Source organism: Indicator indicator, chromosome 1 (genome assembly GCF_027791375.1).
Source record: "Indicator indicator isolate 239-I01 chromosome 1, UM_Iind_1.1, whole genome shotgun sequence".
Lineage (NCBI taxonomy): Eukaryota > Metazoa > Chordata > Aves > Piciformes > Indicatoridae > Indicator > Indicator indicator.
In genome coordinates this window covers 119,501,916-119,523,697 of record NC_072010.1, presented here as the reverse complement: position 1 = coordinate 119,523,697, position 21,782 = coordinate 119,501,916, and the positions used below count along the sequence as shown (strand labels likewise).

At 43.7% G+C, this 21,782-nt stretch overlaps 1 protein-coding gene across 1 annotated transcript; it reads right to left on the bottom strand.

Annotated features, from left to right (window-relative positions):
* Window positions 1-8,876: 8,876 nt before the first annotated feature.
* NDP (norrin cystine knot growth factor NDP) lies at window positions 8,877-17,264 on the bottom strand. Its single transcript, XM_054389802.1, has 2 exons — window positions 17,046-17,264; window positions 8,877-9,104 (listed from the first exon to the last, which is right to left on the bottom strand). The coding sequence occupies exons 1-2, from the start codon at window positions 17,262-17,264 to the stop codon at window positions 8,877-8,879; spliced, it is 447 nt and encodes a 148-aa protein (XP_054245777.1).
* Window positions 17,265-21,782: the final 4,518 nt, after the last annotated feature.

The following is a 21,782-nucleotide window of genomic DNA, read 5'->3' as shown; positions in this document are numbered from 1 at the left end:
CATGCCTGCAGCTGTGCCAGGGAAGGTTTAGGTTGGATGTTAGGAAGCACTTCCTCATGGAAAGGGTAATTAGACACTGGAATGGACTGCCCAGGGAGGTGGTGGAGTTGCTGTTCCTGGGGGTGTTTAAGGAAAGATTGGATGTGGCACCTAATGACATGGTCTAGTCAGTGTGGTGGTGTTAGGTCACAGGCTGGACTTGATGATCTCAGAGGTCTATTCCAGCCTCAATAATTCTGTGATTTCCATGAGTATGGTGTGATATTACTGGCAGCTTCAGGTGTAAGAAGAAAAGTGATGTCATTTTGTTTATTGGAGTTTTGGAGCTTTAAAGACCATTCCTGCCCCTTTCTACTGCCTAGACCTGTCCCCTGGTGCTCTCCAGGACACTTGGGTTCTTCATTCCCCCTAGCTGGCACAGGCCTTGCTTGTCATGCCCAGTGTCACCTTTACAGTGTGAAATGATCACAGTTTTTATAAGCCTGGCTTTATTAGACAAAATTGCAACCCCTCTCATGTGACTTAATTGCAGTCCATTAATTTGGATAAAGATAAAGCTTTCTTTCACTTATTTCTGCCCATTCTCCAGCCTTCCAAATCTCACAGAAGAAGTGGTAAGAAGTGAGAACCACACACTTTGCAGCAGATGCAGGGCTACCAAATTTCCCTTCCTGAGCACAAAACTTGCACAAAAGCCTGATTTGTCATACTTTCCACTGTACTTCACTTCTGCAGTGGCCTTCCTGCCAATCACACACTGCCCACCCTATCCCACAACACAATGCAGCCTTCTGCAGCCATGCAGCAAAAACTGTCACATGTATCCAGTGTCCCATGCTCCTGGACCATGCTATGTCTCATTCTGAGCTGAAGGTCCATGGAATCCTTTTGGACTGGGATATGTGGTAAACCTGAAGGGAGTTTCTCTGGCTGTGTGGAGCTGCACAAAGAGCCTCTGATCTCATCCTGCAAGGGTGGCCAGGTGCACATAACACCTCCAGTTCCAGTGATGCAGCCTAGCCAAGGTGAATCCACTGGCAGCCTTATGCCCTGCGTGCACTACTCAATACTGTGTCCACAGGTCAAAAGTCACCTTCAAACAGCTTTCGAAGGAAAGAGTTTTTCAGCTTGTGATGAACCTGCTTACCAGCCACGCTGTGAAAAACGGGAGACTACTTCTGCTTTCCTTCCTCTCTGCTCACAGGGCTGGGCAAGGTCGGCTGTGTCCAGCAGGAACCGCAAGCGTTGCTCTTCCCAGGAGCGGCGGTACGTGAGCTCCACCTAAAGGCTCAGCCCCAGCTCTCTCTCAGGAACGGAGGAGGGATCCACTGCGATTTCATCATGCCTGAGCCTCACTTCTGTACTCCACCTCCAGGGAAAAGCGTAAGTTACTCAGCAAAATGTAGGATCCGTCAGTAATGGCATTTGCCTGCGTTGCAGCCAGGTGTGCTGCTGACCTGACATCGTTTTGTATTTATCACCTTTTATTTTATAGTGCTCAAGGTCATTCAAGCAGGGGTGGGTTTTTTTGTTTCTGTTTTGTTTTGTTTTGTTTTGTTTTTCTCTGACAGCAATGACACTCTTGAGGTTAAAATGCATAAAGATAGATTTATAAATGGATAGAAGTATGGATAGTACTCATCCTACAGTAAACAGTCTCATTCCCCCTGGATCCGTGTGTGTGTGCACATCTGCATAAGCATACACAGGTACCTAACATTACAGTTCAAGGGGGGAAAAAGTCACAAAGTCAGTAGTAAGTTTCTAACACCAGGTCACAAAACAGCCCCAGTGCCTGGAGTTTACACTACCTGCATATGAAAAACCAGCACTGGCACATCATTTGATCTTTGAAACAAGATGCAAGAGAGAAGTCTTCAATTACAGAGGAAGAGGATGCAGGTATTTCCCCCTTAAAGGCTGTTTCCAAGTTGGAGAGTACAGAGGAAGAGAGGTGGACTATTTGCTCCTCTTTGCTCAAGGCCTTAAAGGCAGTAGCAAATGTAAACAAACAACATGGGGGAAATTAGGAGGTAGAGGAATAGGTTCTCCCAGCATAGGGACACCCTTCAAAAGGAATGAAGTATGTCAGGCAGCAGTAAGTCCAGTCCCTGGAGTAGGAATATTTGAACATTATCTTGCTAATATAAAACTAGAATTGTTTTTAAGTCTATACAGTCTTGCTGCAGCAGGTGACAGGTTTCTTCCAGCATCCCATTCCCCTCTACTGGGAATGGTTGGACAAGGTCTATATGTGACAACATGGTGATGTGCCTGACGTTAGCAGTGGGATCCCAGTTGCGTAATTGTTTCCACTTGTTGGAGGTACAGGGTAGGTGAGAAGGAGCATGACAAACAAAAGGGATAATGGAAACTTTAATGAGCATATCTCTGAATTTTCTTCAGTAGTGGCAGCTGACCTGTGAGCATCTGATGCTGAGCACTGCTTGTATCCTGAGCAACTGCATCACCAAAATGGATCCTTCCAACTTTTTTCCCTCTTGTCTACCCCATAACCCTCAGGCCAGGTGCTTTGTGGTGCTGGCCAGCTGACACTGGTAACTTCTCAGCAAAGCTACTGATAGGTCTCCTGTGTGAATGGAAGTGGAGTTAAATTAATACTGAGCACCTTTGAAAAACCCCACTTGGAATTAATTCAGTGTTTATTCAATTAAATATTAATTATGGGATCTCTTTAGCTAAAGAAAATCCCTTACTGTCATTTCATCAAAGTGTAAAATGTGGTGTCTTAGTTCCCTCAAGCATTTCATCTTGTGATGCATTTTCCCCCACAGTTACAGTAGGAAAAGAACTACATTTTAAAATCTAATTCCAGAGATGAGGAATGGCAGAGTTTCTAATCACTGTAGAAAGGTTTTGTTGGAGTGCCTATAGTCTCTTTGTCAATACTCTGAACAGATCAAAGCAAGTGTTGGGAAGCCCTGCAATTTAAAAGATAAACATAGATGAAAAGAGTAAATGTATACATGCAGCTTCACATGGCATCAACATGATCCCTTTTATAGAGCCTTATGGATGAAACATTTCTTTGGCTTCAAAAAGTGACCCCAGATGTGACCACAGAGAGCTGCATTTGAGCAGGTGGATTTGGATGCCTACTGTCATGTTTCACTTCAGGAGGATGATGAATAATTCAGGCCACCTGCTTGCAAAATTTTGTCCATCTTGCAAACAGTGTTGAAACACAGCAGCTCTCTAAGAGTGGTGGAAAGGATCTTGTAAAGGCCTTTGCTCCTCTCCAGCTACCAGGCTCTCAGGAAGTGGTAGAAGGCTGTGAGGCTAAAGAGAAATGTCTATAAAATAGAGCCTGGTTTTGTACATGTGTGTACACATACATATACAGAGACACAGGACTATAAAAAAAGTCAAGTTATTACTTCTAACAGTACCAAACTGCTCCTTACTAAGGCTATGGGGCTGATTTGTGATGTTTGATATGAAACTGGGAGGCTTGGCTGATACACCTGAAGGCTATGCGGCCATTCAGCAAGACTGGGACAGACTGAGAGCTGGGCAAAGAGGAACCTAATGAGGTTCAACAAGGGTAAATGCAGAGTCCTGCATCTGGGAAGGAACAATAAACTGCACCAGTACAGGTTAGGAGGTGATCTGCTAGAGAGCAGCCCTGTGGAGAAGGACCTGGGAGTCCTGGTGGACAACATGTTATCCATGGGACAGCAATATGCCCTGGTGGCCAAAAAGGCCAATGGGATCCTGGGATGCATTAAGAAGAGTATGTCCAGAAGACATACTTTCCCCTCTACTCTGCCCTGCTGAAGCCCCACCTGGAATATTGCATCCAGTTCTGGGCTCCCCAGTTCAAGAGGGACAGGGATCTGCTGGAGAGAGTCCAATGGAGGGCTACAAGGATGATTAAGGGACTGGAGCACTGCCTTATGAAGAGAGGCTGAGAGACCTGAGGCTTTTTAGTCTTCAGAAGAGAAGACTGAGAGGGCATCTAATAACTGTGTATAAATATGTGAGTGCTGGGTGTCAGGAAGGAAGGGACAGCCTCTTCTCACTTGTGCTCTGTGATAGGACAAGGGGCAATGGATATAAACTCCAGCACAGGAAGTTCCACCTCAACGTGAGGAAGAACTTCTTCACTGTAAGGGTGATGGAGCACTGGGACAGGCTGCACATAGAGGTTGTGGAGTCTCCTTCTCTGGAGACTGGAGACTTTTGAGACTCATCTGGATGCATGACCTGGACTTCATTCTATGGTCCTGCTCTGGCAGAGGGGGTGGACATGAAGATCTTCAGAGGTCCCTTCCAATCTCTAACATCCTGTGGTGCCCTGTGACTTCTGCAAAAGCATATTTATGTCACTTTCAAAGAGCCAAGCAGACAGTAAACATGTCATTTACTTGAAATGCTTTCAATGTATTCTCAAAAAACATTTGTGTGAATTCTGCAAATTTGATCCCTAATACACCTACCTGAGTCATTTTCAAACTCAGGCATTCAGATAGAATTCCCTCTGACCATCAGAGGTTATCTCTGTCTTTCCTTCAGGGACTACCTGGGAAATTGCATCTGTGTAAAATTATTTGGCATGGAGAAAACTCAGGACTGAAGAGGAACCCAGTTTTTCTGTCAGTGCTGAAAGTATGCTTAGCTAACTCAGACTTCACTGCATTTATTAACAACTGCTTTAGTGGCTTTACCACCTCACTTTTCCCCAAGTCAGTGGAGAAATTACAGGCCTTCCTCTGCTCAAACAGGGAGGTTGGTCCCAGTCTGCAATAGAGCTGGGGATTGATGCTTTCAGGGGAGAGGCATCTGCCCCCCCTCCTCTGGAAGATCAATCATTTTGGAGGCAGAACTAGACCTAGCAAGACAAAGTCTCTAGGGTTTAGTGTAGGGAGTTGGGTAGAAGAATCCTGGCACACAAGTTATTGCTACTCCCCAGAATATTCCTCTTTTTCTATACAATTATTATCTGTAGTGCACAACACCAGTGCTAACCTCCATTATTTTTTGTGTCTGGAAAGCCTCAAAAGAATGGAAATGCAGTCTTAATATTCATGTAGATCTTGGAATAGCAATTGTGCATCCAAATGAAACCAGCTTCAACTCAGGTTTTGCTCTTTAATTCTTCCTAGGAAAAAATACCTGTTTAATCTATGTAGATTGCTTGGGAATGTGATTGACTGGGTTTACTATTTCAATTTAGTGGGAGTTACTGTTGGTTAGAATCTAATGGAAGTATTAATTCTGACTTAGACAAATGATAGATGTCCTTTTAAATGTCCTTTTATCTTTTCATACTTTTTTTTTTTTTTATTCCTAGACCATTCCTGAGTGGGAAACATTTTGAAAAATGCATTCTTGGTGCAGCCCAAACCAAATTACTTATTCTTGTTAGTGAACTCTGATCTTTTGTGTGTTGAGGTACATACAGCAACTAGGCATTGCCCTCTATGTTGTTCAATTTCAGATGCACTTACACAATACTGTGGCTTAAAAGAAAAAAGAGCTTAAGCATCCAAAGTAGTGTCAAGATAAGGAAGACATTTCATCTCCAACCACCATTTAGACTCTTTCTAACCATGAGCCATACTCTGTTTTTTTTCACCTGAAACCTCATTTTCTTTTGCTGAAATACACCTGAATTGTAACATTTGTGTGCTTCATTCAGTACTTATTTGCCTAAAATACTGATTTAAAAGTATCATAATATGGGGTTATAGCTGTTTTTGGGGCCTGACAAAGCCAAAAGGAGAAGGTTGATTCATTGCTGCATATCCAGTTCCAGCTGTTTGCAAGTATGTTTTGTCTTGTCATTCATAGCTTCTCGTATAGTCCTTCCATGCATTTATTCAACTCAACAGTTAAAATAAATAATGTTGAATTCACCTCAACATTTATGGCTGGCAACAGCCTTTGTGGTTTCAAAGCGATGATTTCGTTAGAGGAATTGAGCAAAAGTAGAAGGCATGTGGGATGTGAGAAGGAAAAGAGAACTTTTGTTGGACCATGAATAGCTTTTGTGAGACTGATTTGAGCAGTTATAGCTCTGGCCCTGTGATAGTGAGGGGATGTGAGAATAAATACCAGCCAGGTTGTCCTCTCACTGTGATATTCTCTTTTTTCCTAAGGCATGGTGTCTACTCAAACCCCTCCTCTCTCCTTATCATAGGACCACAGCTGAGGCTACTCTGCTCAGCCACATCCTGTCCAGCCAGCAGAGCCACTTGTAGCCATGCAGGAGCAGAGCAAATCATTACCTGAGTTTTGTGTCACAGCCTCCTGCCATCCCATTTTGCACTGGCAAGAGAGGCCAATGGCAAGACAACCCACGGGGGAGGTGATGCTGGATGTAACAGTTACCCTTCAAACATTCTCTGTTCCTCAGGTAACTGCAAACCATTGCTTGTGTGCAGCAGTTTCTATACCCACCCTTAGAGGTCACATGTATTTTGCAGTGTAGTTATTTGGTTATCAGAGGTACTGCTGATCTTTCCAATAAGGACTGGAATCTTCTATATATAATTATCAGTAGGGGGTGGTGCTTTTTTTGATACTGGGATTTTTAGACACTGGAGGTCGAAAGAGAGTAGAAATGGGTTGCACATATGATCTTTCATGGAAAGTAGTCTGGTGATAATGCCCAGCTCACACTCCCTTTGCTCGCCCTTTGATGTTCAGTCCATGCATCAATGTGAAAAGAATGACTGACAGTGCTGAAGCAACACATGGTGTCTAATGAGTTCACTGGGGCTCATCACTCCTAGTTTTGACATTTTGATCTGAGCTCCTCAGATTTCTAACAGTTACATTTGCCCTTTTCTTTGCCCACAGCTCTGTGTTGTTGAAAACTGGCCATCTCTGAGTTGTCTCCCAAAATCAGAGACCATCCTTCCCATGTATCAGAACTCTCTCTAACTGGTGTACCTGTCACTTTCCACTACTCACTGCCACCTGGCCCAGGATTTGGCATTCCAGACCAGTCTGATGTCTGCCTTGGCTTCATATCCCATATGTATTTGTCATGAGGAGGCAGTGGGAAAGGAATTTGGCTTTTCTTGAGCAGCTACAGTAGCTCCTGTACAGAACGCAGGATGACTGCCCTCCCTGGCAGAGCCTGGGGATCCTCTGCAACATCAGTGTGCATTCTCAAGCTGCAATTGACTGCAGACAGACTGGATGGTGATGCACAGATGGACCAAATGCTGGACTTGGATAGGACTTCCCCTTCTTACCATGGGACCTTGCCAGACATTTCTCTGCGGGGGTCCGCTCCAGCCTGTCCCAGAGAATGACTGTGGGACTATGTGCATGGGAGCTACTGAGGGGTAGAAAGCACACCTTACACAGCAAAGATGCTCCCAATTTCTTCATGACTTCTGTCCCAAAAATAGCTTGGCTAGGTTTGTGTGAGCATCACAGGCATATTGCTGAGTGACTAGATATACTTCCATAAGGAGATAAGAACTGTAGTATGAGATAAAAACTAGTATGTTATCTTCTTGCAGTCACAAGAGGCTGTTACTGAACCTTCCTAAAACCTCCTGTTAATGGAGGAGGGACAGAGTGTCTCTGCAAATACCAAATACCATTCTGAAAGTTGGGATCTTTTGTTATTTTGAGACCTTTATTTGTTATTTTTGAGATCCTTTCACCCAGTCAGTCACTGCAATTCATCTCCTCAAGGAATTTCTTTCTGTGGTCCTACAGGGGAAAGCAGCCTGGGGCCTCACTTTTTATGGTGTAAGGACCAGCCAAGAGCTAAGCTATTCTCCAAGCAAGTGTCAAGCTGAATGGTGAGTCACCTGGGATCCCACGTAGCAGATCATTAGGTAAATTGACACACAGCCTTTGTGGCTGAGTGGATAATGCTGGGACTCTGGCTTGACCTTCCTATGGACATGTCAGTTTAATCCCCCTAGTTTTGGCATTGCTGGTCTTTAGAAGGCAAGAAGGTACTCACTCAATGAGCTAAAATCCAGAGATGAAAATAAGTCCTAGGTTTGGTGATTATTTTAGTGGGTCTGGCTCTGTACATTGACAATTTTACCCAACTTAAGAAAAGACTCCATTTAGTATGTCTCATTTTAATCTTTGATTAGTTTTTAGCATTTGAGTAATGGCTTTTGTGACAGAGGAGATGTGTCACATTTCGAGGCTTTTAGAAGGGAAGGATGAGTCTCACGACCTTTCACTTCTCAGGAGTCACACAGTCACTGGACTCTTATGCCACACACTGCAAATAATCATTTTGGCTGGCTGGGGCTGGGTAATCCCAGCGTGACATTTCGTATCCAGTTCACTTTTCAATGATTTATTTGTAATTTCTGATGAACCAACGTTAAAGTTTTCCAGCACTTGGCTGCTAGGTTAGTAACAAGTAACCCTTGCCAGCAACAGAGTTTGTTCTGAAGGCCGATGTTACTAGGAGACAGAGAATAAATTCGTAGGTTAAGAGGTTGTATGTTGGAACTGATGCCCATCCTCTGTCTGAACGCCACCTTCCAGGGCGCAGAGCTGTCATCCAGCTGTCCTTCCTCTCTTTTCCCCTGCTGCCCTTGGCCTAAAGTAAAAGCACCTCTCTGAGGTCATTGTTGAGCCTGAAAAAGAAGAAACTCACAAAAATATCCTTTCAGCAAGAAAGAAAGGCTTCTTAAAAACAAGTCCTTGTGCTTTCGCCTTTGTCACAGCCCACACTTTGCTAACAGCACCATCCAGGACCCCGGGATATTTTACACTTTAGCTCTCAGATCCAATCCAGCCTAGTTGGTCCTGTCCATGCTGCAAACGTACGCTGGGAGCGTCGGCCTCACCTTGGACTATTTCTTGGGAGCCTTCCTCGACAGCAGCATCCCAACCCCCTCTCTGCTGTGGCACATACACCCCTAGGAGTTGCACTCCTCACAGTGGCAGGAGAGGATGTAGCGGTAGGTGGCCGTGAGCCGCATGCCCCCCGAGCATCGCAACCTCATGGCTTTCAGCTTGGAGGTCTGGGGCCTGCAGCAGTGGCAGGTGGAGCGGAAAGGCTGCTTCAGGACGGTGCTGAAAGACACCATGGGCTCCGAGCGTGACGTCTGGCTGCAGCGCCCTTCGCAGCGAGCCAGCAGCACCATCTGCGGAGGAAAGGAGACAGGTTAGGGAACGTGCCCCTGGGGCTGCCAGTGCACAGCTAACACCAGCAGATGGCTACCTTCTGACAAGCTCTCCGGCCTTTTGCTTTGCTTACTGCACCTCCCTACCAACCCCACAGAGCGCAATGCCCCTGAGCTGTCTCTGGGAGAATGGAGGCAGTAACATGGGCAGGAGAATCATAGAATTGTCAGGGCTGGAAGGGACCCCAAGTATCATCCAGTTCCAACCCTCCTGCCATGGGCGGGTACACCTCACACTAGATCAGGTTGCTCAGAGCCACATCCAGCCTGGCCTTAAAAACCTCCAGGCATGAGGCTTCCACCACCTCCCTGGGCAACTTGTTCCAGTGTCTCATCACCCTCATGGTGAAGAATTTCTTCCTAACATCCAATCTGAATCTACCCATTTCTATTTTTGTTCCATTCCTCCTAGTCCTATCGCTACCTGACACCCTAAAAAAGCAAGGCTCCTCCTGGAGTCCCAAGTACCAACACCAATAAGGCAATGCAGGCTCCATGGTTCTTCTCCTCCTGAGCTCACCATCTGAACTGTGACCAGAACAAGGTAATTTGCACAACAGGAGCCACTAAGGAAGGAAAGCCCATGGGGAGTCACCTTTCCCAGCAATCCCTTGTTTAGCAGAAAAGTTGGATAGATTCTCTTAGGCTCTGTATAAAACATGGAAAAGGTGTGCTAAAGCACAGGAAATGATTGGTTAAACCCAGCTGTTGTTAACAGGTAAGTGTTGGACAAGTTTGAACAAACTGTTGTATATATGCGTGGGGAAATAATTATTAAGTTCCTATCAGCTAATTCTGCTTAACCAACACAAATTCTAAAATTCAACTTATTGTATCATTCAAACAAGGTCAAAATGTGACACAGGTGAGAAAATAGGCAGTGAAACAGTCAGAAGTCTATCCTGTAGCTGAGAAGAAAATTAAATTTTAATGCTGCATATATCTCTGCAATCTAAAGGATAACAGCAAACATTTTACAACATTAAACTCTTTTGAGTTTCTTCAACTACACATGCATAACAGGCTGCAAATCTCCAAGTCTTGCAGGAAGGTATGCCAGATGTGTAATTTTCTCTTTAGTCAGAGTCATGAGAGAGAAAGAGAGAGAGAGAATGTTCTTGGTATCGAGTAGGAGATACCAGCACCATCTGCATCCATGGGAAAGGCATCGATCATCCATTGAAAATTACTCTTCCAGGAGTACTTGCATGCTGAGTGTTGTGCTTGGAAATGTGTTAGTGTAGTACTGACTACACTTCCAGTCAACACAAGCAGATCACAAGGCAGACAGGTGTCTTGATGATCTGGGGTTGGTACCATCTTGTTTCTTGGCTCAACTAATAGATGGGTGCTTGTTGCTCTCTGACAAATTTGCCACCTTTCATGATTTGTAGCATAAATTTGTGGTCCCCTTCCTGTGATGGTGCATATTGATGAGTAAATTTACTTCAGCCTTTAGTACTAATATGGTGGGAAGGACATTTCAGCTACACCCTGGTTTTAGACTATCAGCTATGTCGAGCTCCTTCATACCAGTGTCTGTAGTGTATATGAGAACACTACTAGCACCTCGTTACTGGCAGATAAAGACCCACTTTTATCCCTTTATTAAACAAAACTCCTTTGCATGGTGACAGGCAGGGAGCTGGTGAAGGGTTACACACGTATCTAATCCTGCCTGTACTGCAATGAAAAGACAGCAGACTGGGACATTTAAGACTGTTAGATCCCTTGACAGCTCTTATTAGGTCCCCAAGTTTGAGCAGGTCACCAGACTGTGTGCATTGTCTGTCACAGGCTATTTGCAAGTGTTTGGCTGAAGAAGAGGGTGGAGAGGCAGCTGGCAATCACTTGAAGGTTGCAAAGACAATGGACCCAAACCCTCCTCAGGAGTGGCAAAGGGGGATGTGCAGTGGCCAGAAGATGCTTTTTTGGAAAGTTCAGAGGACCTCCACAATCCCTTCCAACCATCATTGCTATGATCTGTGATCTTAGCCCAAATATGACAGCACATGCTGATGAGTGGTGAACTTCTAATGGTTGATGCTTCTGGAGCTGGAACAGTCAGTCACTTCTGGTACTGTTACCTTAAGAATTTTTTGTGGCAGACATCTGCTCCTCTATCTGCAAACACTTTCAGAACTGGCAGGAAAAAATATACAACCCCCCCAAGGAACAGGATTAAGGACTACTGGCAGGAAAAAAAGTACAACTCCCCCAAGGAACAGAATTAAGGACTACAGAAGAGTTGCAGCAGTGTAATACTAGGGTAGAATTATCTGATGTGCCAGTATCCATGTCTCAATTCATTTCCCATGACCAGCAAGTTTTCTAATTGTGGGTAGTTTTAGGTTGATGCCTAGGAAAATTTTCCACAGATTGAGTAGAAAAGTGGTAGAATGTAAATAAATTACCATTGGATGGAAAAGGAAAATAATGATAAGGTCTAAATAATGCCATTGTTCTGATTAGTAACATCAAGTTACCCCACCACACTAATGCAAAGCCAATGTGCAACTGCATTTAGAATTGCTTAGCAAGTCTTGTCTTTAAAAACAGGCATTAATCTGTGGAGACTCCAATCTCAAATTTTACTGGCAACTTATTTTTTTTTTCATAAGAATATGGTCAATACTCACACTATGTCAAATGGCAGTGTTGTTTTTATGCCCTGATTTTGGATGGCAACATAAACTTTTGCAGATGCCACAGCCCCATGGGTGTCAAGCCAAACTGGCAGGATAACAAATTTCCAGATTTCCCATTTTAATAGCTTTCTAAACTTCTGGGCTATCCTCAGCAAAATTGAACCTCCTGCTCCTCATAAATCCAGAAGAGCACTGGTGGCTTTTGGCAGGTGTGCAAATGAGCTGGAAATAGCATGCACTTTAAAAGCTTGGCTTTGCCATCTAATCAATCTCAACAGCTGCCTATTGAATCCTATGCTATCGTGCAACAGAGATTATCACCTGAATAATTAGTAATGCTATGATGGCATAGCACAGTAACACGGTGGGGGGATATATATAGTAACAATGTGTGGGTGTTTTATAACCTGACAGGCCTCTTGGCTCCCTTTGTCTCCCACACATGTGGGGTTGTGCCAGCTACCCAGCGACGCTGGGCCCAGAAGCACAACGTGCTGCAATGTGAGGACCACAGGAGTCTCACCTGTATGAACAGCTAGGGGAGAATAGTGTGGGGGGTGGAGAAGAGAAAGAGTTAATTATTTTTACTTTTCACAGAATCACAGAATGTTAGGGGCTGGAAGGGACCTTGAGAGATCATCCAGTCCAACCCCCCCACCCAGAGCAGGATCACCTAGACCAGGTCACACAGGAACTCATCCAGGCAAGTCTTGAATATCTCCAGAGAGGGAGACTCCACAACACCCCTGGGCAGCCTATTCCAGTGTTCTGTCACCCTCACAGTGAAATAATTCTTCCTCCTGTTTCCATGGAACTTCCTATGCCTCACCTTCCACCCACTGCTCCTTGTCCTGTCATTGGGCATCACTGAGCAGAGCCTGGCTCCATCCTCTTGACACTCACCCTTTACATACTTATAAACATGAATGAGGTCACCCCTTAGTCTCCTCTTCTCCAAGCAGAAGAGCCCCAGCTCCCTCTTTTGAGCCTGTAACACAGTGTGTGCTGATAAAGAAGCAGACACCCTGATTACAAAGAGGCCTTGAGAAGCAGTAGGACGGAGAGGAGACAGGTACCAGACATCTGCTGTTTTCTTCAGTTTTTGCCAGTTTTGAATTGCTCAGCCAATTACTGTTCAGATAAGTTTTGTTTTGCTAAGAATGGAAAAGTACTACTAGACTCATGCTTGCACTGTGCTGTAGTTGAAAGACATATAAACCCCTGTGCTCTCACAATAAAGTATATCCTGCCTTTTCTCTGAGCTTCGCATGGTGTCCAGCCTCTCCTTCTAAGATGCTGTGAGGGTCTGAGCCTCAGTATGCTACAGAGTAGGTTTTCTTAATGAAAGTCTCATCGCTGTCTGGAAGGCCATAAAAGAGAGCAACTGGAGTCTGAATCAATATTTGACTCTGATCACTTGAGCCATATTCAGAAGGATGTGAACTGATTGGTTATTAATGGTTTTTGTAGTCTGCTTTTCCAAACTCTTTGTCAGCAAGTTGATCAGAAGATCACAGGATGTTAGGGGTTGGAAGGGACCTCTGCCACAGCAGGACCATAGAATCTAGGGCAGGTCACACAGGAACACATCCAGACAGGTTTCGAAAGTCTCCAGAGAAGGAGACTCCACAACCCCTCTGGGGAACCTGTTCCAGTGCTCCGTGACCCTCACAGTGAAGAAGTTCCTCCTTGTGCTGAGGTTCCTCCTCATTTTGAAGTTCCTCCTCAGGTGGATGGCCTGAGATGCATTAGAACAGACATTCACCCAGCACCTGGCAGCACACTGACGAGCTTCCATGAGCTACCTCATGAATAAGTGTCTTTAAACATTTTCTAAATCTTTCTTCATCTCGTCCATGTCGCTCTGGGATGGACTCTTTAGTGCAAGGCTGTCAGTGGTAGCACACTTCTGGCATGTCTGGAGGAAGAGTTTATTACAGCCAGTACTGTAATTTAGGGGGCTCTGGTTGCAATGATGAGGTGATCCAGCACATTGGTGACGATCAGTGCATCTCTGTGACAGAGATCAGGCAGAATCCAATATGGTTGGAAAAGCAACACCTCATGAGCTGATAGAAACGCTTCCTTTAGGTCAGAGGAAAACACATTTTCAGGACCCTCTTTCCATCCTTCCTTTGTGTCTCTTTTGTACATTCTGTAACTATAATGGCCTATATTTCTGAAGGCTCTGAAACTTTTTTCAACATCTGCCTGAGGTCACAGCAAGAGGGATTTTAATGATTAAATTACATTGGGAGGATGTTTCCAAACGCAACAAAACTACTTCCCACGTGGGTACAATTGGCAACCTCCACAGAGGAGCACAGTAGACATAATCCTTTTTTTTAACCAAGATGGACAGCAAACATAATATGCCTTGCAATTCCTGAAGCCATTTTTAACTTCTGTAATTCTATGCTGCACTAAAAGGGAAAAATACAAGGAGTGGAAAAGGGTGGCTTGGTAGAACCAATATATCATGCCAAAAAAGGGCAAAGTCTCTGCTTGACATCAGTATTACAGCCCAAGCTTCACAATGGGAACTTGGTGGAGATGAGGTTCCATAATTCCCACAGCTACTCCCACAGAGCCTTCTTTAATTTTTTACTTGTTTATATTCTATCACATTATATATAGGAACAGACACTATGTCTAATTCTCATTAGCAAGTCTAATATTGCTCTATGTTTATATGCTAGATCCAGAACAGAAGCCATATGTCTACCAGGATGATTCAGATTCCTGAGATCTTAAATAAAAAAAAAAAAAAAAAAAAAAAAAAAAAAAAAAAAAAAAAAAGCTTGATTTAACACTTCATGAGAAAGTCCATACAATTTACAGTATAGTTTAAAAAATAGTTCTTGAAACCATTGTGGAATTTGGGAAGCCAAGAGATGTGATAATATTTGAAAACATGATTTCCATTAAAGGCTTGATTTAAAAGAAGTCACTGACACTTTTTCAGTGAGTTACAAATGTTTGTTTCAACAGCTTTTTTTCTCCAAGCTCAGTTTTGAAATAATCTGGTTTTCATTACAATGTGTTCTGTGTTCTCATTTCCACCAGTCCTGTGCCTAAAGGCATGACTGCTTTTCTCTGTCAGTAGGAATGACAAGAAATCAAGTTGCTGGGTTTCCTTCCAAATTCGTTCCTTCCTTATGAATTCCTTCCTTCCTTGTGAATTCCTTCCCTTCCCTTCCTTTTCCTTCCCTTCCCTTCTTTTTTCCTTCCCTTCCCTTTCCTTCCCTTCCCTTCCCTTCCCTTCCCTTCCCTTCCCTTCCCTTCCCTTCCCTTCCCTTCCCTTCCCTTCCCTTCCCTTCCCTTCCCTTCCCTTCCCCTTCTTCATTAAAAAATAATCCTCTGTCTGATGTCTGTGGCAGCCAGAGTTTTATCAAAAACAAGAGGATGATGATGGCAATGGCAGGGCAAGGAAGGCAACCACACAGTGAAAGGGCTTCACTGGGGTGTGCAGGAGTATGTCAGACCCAGCAGCACATCCCAGCCATCAGGTAAGAAACCCACAGAGTCCAGGACCAGTCACAGCTCCTGGTCACCTGGTTTGTTCTGGTCTGAAAGCTAACCAAATCTTCTCCCGTCTTGTAAGTGCTGCAGGATTTTACTGCTTGAACTGAGAAGCAGTAGGGCAAAAGTCTCTGGTCTCCTACTGCTGTGAATCAGGCGTGGTTACATAAAGCTGGGCTGTCAGCACTGCCCTGAGATTGGTGTAAGGCTACCCAGAGTAGGACTTTCCTTGTGCCAAATTTTGAGGCCACCAGCCCCTCTCCGGCGAGCAGGCAGAGGGCAAACCCCACTGAAGGTGCATGACAAGGGCAGTAGCCATCCTGGTGCAAAGGGAGAGTGCAGAGCTCTGAGCAAGTCTTATTTTTGTATTGACTCTTTGTGCTTCATTTTAAATTTCACAGTCTTCTGCTACCCGTGGTACTACCTCATCCTGTGGTGGTCACAGGAGGCAAGTACAGCTCATTCTGCACAAAGGTTTCTAGAAATCTCCATAGTCAGCACTGCACCTGTCTGAACAGCAAGCATCCTCTCTCCTTAGAAATACTCTTAGGATCACTGCTGCTGGGGGTTGCCATCATGTATCTGCCTCCTATTGCTTTCTTACCCAGCACAGGGCTGGCATGGTGCTGGCAGTTGTCCCCTTTTGTTAATCCAGAGATGTGGGTGCATCTCCTCCCATGTAACAAGTGTCAGGAAATTACCTCAGGTTGTGCCATGGAAGGTTTAGACTGGATATTAGGAAACATTTCTTCACTGTAAGTGAATAGGGGCACAGGGCACTGAAGTCACCATCCCTGGAGGTGTTTGAGAGACGTTTGGATGAGGAGCTCAGGGACATGGTCTAACAGTTGTGTACAGGGAGATGTGAAGTTATGGTAGGATTCTATGATCTTAAAGTCTTTTCCAACCAGGCAATTCTAGGATTCTGTGAGGCAAAGCCACTTTCCACAGAACAGAGGGATGGAACACGCAGAGACTGTACAACTGAATACACATTGGATTAACTAAAATGGAACAAATTAGGACAAAATGAAAGGAACCAGCAAGAATGTTCCCATTGTTTCTCCCCATTCTTTTTTCTCCACACAATGAAATAAATGACTATAGGCTACATGCACAGGCTGCTAAACCCTTTTTGACACAAAATTTTTCAGGCTTGAAATCCCAAATGAAAGATAATCTTGTATTTCCTTCTGGTCCTAAGCCCTACAGTAAATATCCAATTGTCATTCTGCATGAAAACAAAGGCCTTGAAATTAAAGCAGGGGAATAAATAAGCCATGTTTTTCACATTCTTGATTCATTACCATTTCACTGTTTAATTCTTCAGCTCAGTCCTTCACCCTGAAAGTTTTAAGTCTACATACTCCTGATTAGAGAGGCACTTGAAGGAGGGGGTGGCTGGGATGATCTAAACTTCCAAACTAGCCCATCTGCTTGGCACCAGCAGCTGACATCCCAACATGCTCTATTAAATCTCACCATTTACTGCATGTTAGTAGTAGTTTTCTCCTTTTGAGAAGGTGAAAAGAGAGTCAAGAAGCTTTCCCTCAACTCCTACTTCTGGTGTGCACACTCAGATGTCTCTACATCAGCACATCTCTGTAGCTAGATTTTGGTAGTATGTAATTTGCACAGCAGGGGAAAAAAAAAAAAAATCACCCCAAATGGCTCATTTTAACAACTCTGTTGATGCAGCACTCTGCTGCGAGGTGCTGAGGGAAATCCTTACCTTCGAGCTACACTTGTAGAGGGGGTGGCTGATGGAGTCGACATAGTGATGCCTCATACAGCGGCTGGGGTCGGAGTCGATCATGAAGGAGCTCTCTGTTTTACTGTCCGAGTCTCCCATCATGGCCAGGAGAGAGAGCATGGAAATCGAAGCCGCGAGTACTTGATTTCCCATTGTCGAGGAACTTCTCGCTGATAACAGCAGAGGGAGGTAGAGCATTAAAAAAACTCCAAATACTGACAGCCCGTTCCTTTCCAGGAGAGTGAAAAGTCTGGTTTAAGCCTCTTCCCTGTCATTCTTCTCCTCGAGTTAGAGTTGGCTGAGATTGTAATCCATCAAAGAATCTCCTGTGTAGCTGGGATAAAACCAGCATAAATCACAACCCTGACCAAAAAGATGCCTGGAGAAAAAAACAGACATAAATAATGTTAAGGCTCTCAGGATTTTTTGCTAGCCCAAGTATACTCTCTGAGTGAGCATCATTCCCACAGCAGGTAGAGTGTATATGGCATTAGGAAGAAGATGTCAAGGCTTAAAGCATTGCTCTGTCCTTTTACTGGGGAGAGCTTTTTGACTTTTAATATCCCAAGTGGTGCAGTGCCAATCTTTTTTCACTTGGTGATGTCCCTGCTGGGCTTCCCTCAAAACTGGCCATTAGCAACACATCAGAGATTTCTGCCAATGGAAAGGACAGTGTGTCCATTCAAAGTGTCCATGGGGGGCAAAGCTAGGCTGCCTCCTGCATTACAGATGGGAATTTTTGGCCTAGGTAGCACATGGAAAGGCTTGAGGCAGGTTTATCCCTGGCTCTAGGGGCTCCAGGTTGTTCTCCTGCAGCTGCACTGCTACAGAGACAAGGGGCACCCCCAGAATGGAGGGATGCTGAGAGTCCAAGCCCAGCTGTGGTCCCCTGGAAAGCTTGCTGAGCACTGTTCTGCCCTGCAGGGAGGACTGCCTAAGTCTCTGGCTTCCCTGACCTCCTGAGTGTGAAACTCACACACACACACAGGTAGCCATGCTTTACTTGATTGCTCATCAGGCTGCACTTGCTCAGTTTCACACTTTTCCCTGTTAATTAAAACATGGCATCTGAAAAATATATTTTGTTCCATCATATCCAAGTACATCCTAGATATCAACTGGAAACAAAAATGAATACAGATGGAGTCATGTGGATACCCACCCAGGCATCTAGATTTCTGCTGCATGTTGAAGATCCCCCAGTAAATAGGCACAGGGCAGCCCCTGAAACACTGCCCAGAGCTCTGTGTTGCAGGGAAAGCAGGGTACCTCCCTTAGCTGCTTTACCACAACCCCCTGAGCTTCTCACAAAGCCTGTTGTCTCAAACAGACAGTTTAGGTTTTAATACAAACAGCTATAGCTTGGAAGAGCTGTGAATTATCCATCTAAATGCAAAGTGATAAAGCAAAGGATAGTCATAAGCAAAAAGAGCAAGGACTTTCAGAAGAAACTGGTAAAACTCTTCCCTGGTCACTCAGAAATGCTCCCCCAGAGCCTCTTGTCTATTTGAAGTAGTCAATGTGTGCCTTTATTGCCTTATACAAGCCTCTTTCAAAACTGTTTTCTGGTTTGCTGGTGGTACTCAAAACTGACTGATAGTCATCTCCTGAGCAGCCTGAAATGGTGAGGCCTCCCCACCAGAGTGCTTAATGATTTGTGTATTGCTTTGTAGCTTGCTCCATCACTTTTGTGAGGATTGTGCACAGCAGTGAGAAACACTTCCAGAGCTCTTCCAAGTTGGGAGTCAGGACTTGCTGAGCTCAAGTGACATACAAAATCTCATGCTGAGAAGAAATATAATTAAGGATGCTCTGTGTACTAACCATTGTTTAAAGCCTTTTTTTTTTCTTGGAGGGGGGAGGGGTGTTTCAAGGTATCATCCATGTGCCTAAGTAGGAAAGGAAAAATGATGTGAAGTCGAATTTAATAAATAATTCCCCCCTCCCCAGATGGAGTTTAATATATGTCCTGGTATATTTTTCTGAAGCAAAAGTGTTTCAGTGGATATGTCATTTTAAAAAAAAAAATACTATGCTTCTGCAGTAGAACAAGCTTAAACTCATACTAACCACTTAGAATCTTGGATAGGTTTATGCACAGTCTCATTCATGTCAATAAATATCCCTCCAAACATTGTAGCAGGCTAAGAGAGGAATCTCTCAGTCATGGGAGCTGGGACAGACTTGCTCCCAGAAGTGAACTGTGCTACTCTGATTCATGCAGATTGATGCCCAAGGATTAGCTAACAGGAGGAGTGATGAACTTTTTTTTTTTTTTTTAATTTATTTAACCTTTTACCTACATTCCTATTCTTTATAAAGAGGCTGACCAGAACATGCTGCTTGGCAAAGTCTCTCTCCAACATAGTTAATCAGTATTACACACCCAGTAATTCCCTCTCTGTCCAGCTAAATTTACTTGATATTGGAAGGTCTCATCTCATAGTATTGCTTCCAGGGATCCTCATTTCCCACTCTCTCTGTCCCACTGTTAATTTTGTGCTTCTCTATCTCTCTGTGTCTTAATGATTTAATACACAGAAAGAAATCTGGAGTCCTGGCTCAGTTTTCAAAGGCTTATCTCTCCAGTTTTCCTCAGGAAATAATTGGATGACATAGAGTCTGCCTCATGAAAAGACCCTGAGAAAGCTGGAAAAAAGCAGGGGCAAATGTGAGAAAAGGAAGATATCTGTACCTTCTTCATGATAAGCACAGCACAATACAGAAAGTATTAACACTTTCACAATCTTCTAAACTTGCCCTGATACTTCCCTAGCATTAAAAAAAATAATAATAATAAAAAATGTAACAAGCTTTGGTAACAAAACTTCTTAAAGAAGACAAAAGTACTGTCATCACATATTTGTTAGTAAGAAAGGGAGACCACAGAGGGAAATGTGAGCCATCTTTTGTGAAAAATCTGTGTACAGATGTTAATAGACATCCTGGCAAAAAAAAAAAAAAACGTGTGTAGGTATTGGAAACAGGACTATTTGCAGATGCCATTATCTCCTGACATACCTATGTGGAGTGTACACATACATTTACCAAGTATATGTGCTGTATATCATTGAGATATATGGGGAAGTGGGGAAAGCCTCACAGGGACATTTAAACATCCAGAAGTTAGTGTGTAGGTTTTTGATTGTGTAAGCAACATCTAAAAGGCAACAAAGCTGGTGAGGGGTCTGGAGCACAAGCACTATGAGGAGCAGCTGAGGGAGCTGGGGGTGTTCAGCCTGGGGAAGAGGAGCCTCAGGGGAGAATTTATTGCTATCTACAACTACCTGAAGGGAGGTTGTAGCCAGGTGGGGGTTGGTCTCTTCTCCCAGGCAACCAGCAACAGAACAAGAGGACACAGTCTCAAGCTGCACCATAGGAGGTTTAGGCTGGATGTTAGGAAGAAATTCTTCACAGCAAGAGTGATTGGCCATTGGAATGGGCTGCCCAGGGAGGTGGTGGAGTCACCATCCCTGGAAGTGGTTTAAATAAGACTGGATGAGGCACTTAGTGCCATGGTTTAGTTGATTAGATGGTGTTGGGTGATAGGTTGGACTTGATGATCTCTGAGGTCTTTTCCAACATGGTTAATTCTGTGATTCTGTAAATATTTTCCCTCAGGTACATCACTGTGATGAAATATGCTGACATGACATTTTCCATTTCCAGTTGATAGTGTGTAATGGCATTTCACTTTAAATTAACTTTCCTCTTGTTGTATTCCTTTTGAAATGCTATCTAAAATAATATCTTGGGCAGTACACAGTATTAGGATTGATATATGTAGCTTCCAGTCTACCCCTCTGTCCAAAACCAGAAGCAAGTACACCTGTAATCATTAATTATAAATTTCACATAGTTATTTTTTTTTATTCTTTTATTTCAGCTAATGCTTCCTCAATTTCTTTTCCTGTGGAAAAAAAAAAAAACACTGTAGTGAACAGCTCGTTTGTCAAGCTAACAAAAGGAAGCCAAAACACTTCTTCTTTACAGCATCCTGTAAAGAAAAAGATGAAAAGGTGACTTCATATTCTCAGGCTGAAAACTGTCTGCAAACATATTTGGCCTAAGAGTGGATGAAATTTTTTTTTCTTTTTTCCCCAGAATTCACTGATACAGACATTTCACACTGTTAGTAATAAGCTTATGGTACCCCTTCCCTGTAACTATTTTTCAGGAATTCATACAGACATAACATGCTAAAAACTGTTACAGCTGTTACCTCAGACTGCTACAGCTGTTACCTAAAAACTGCAGGGAAAATTAGAAGACATCCCCAAGACAGATCATAGGAACATACAATACAATATTGTGTTGTACATGGACACAGGGGCAGTTAGGATTATTTTTCCCACTTTCTGTTGTTATTGATTGCTTTTTGAATGCTGTTATAAAAATTTCTTATCACAATCTTATTTAGAGAGTGGTGAAGGTTAAGATTTTGTTTTGCTTTACGGACAGAAGAAAAGTCTGGCATCTGGAATTATTTAGCCAGTCACTTGGTGAGAACATAAACAGAAATTCCCTTTTTGCTATGTATCTTGGAAAAAAATAAAGAGCTGAGCAATTCTCCAAAGGCCTATTGGATCTGCACTGCTTTTACCCTGGAAGGTAGGAAAGGAGCAAGGGAAAAGCTCCTTTATGGTGAACTTCTGCTTAGCTGTTCCCTGCTACTGAGCCCCCTGAATGAGGCCTGAATATATGTTCAGCTTGGCC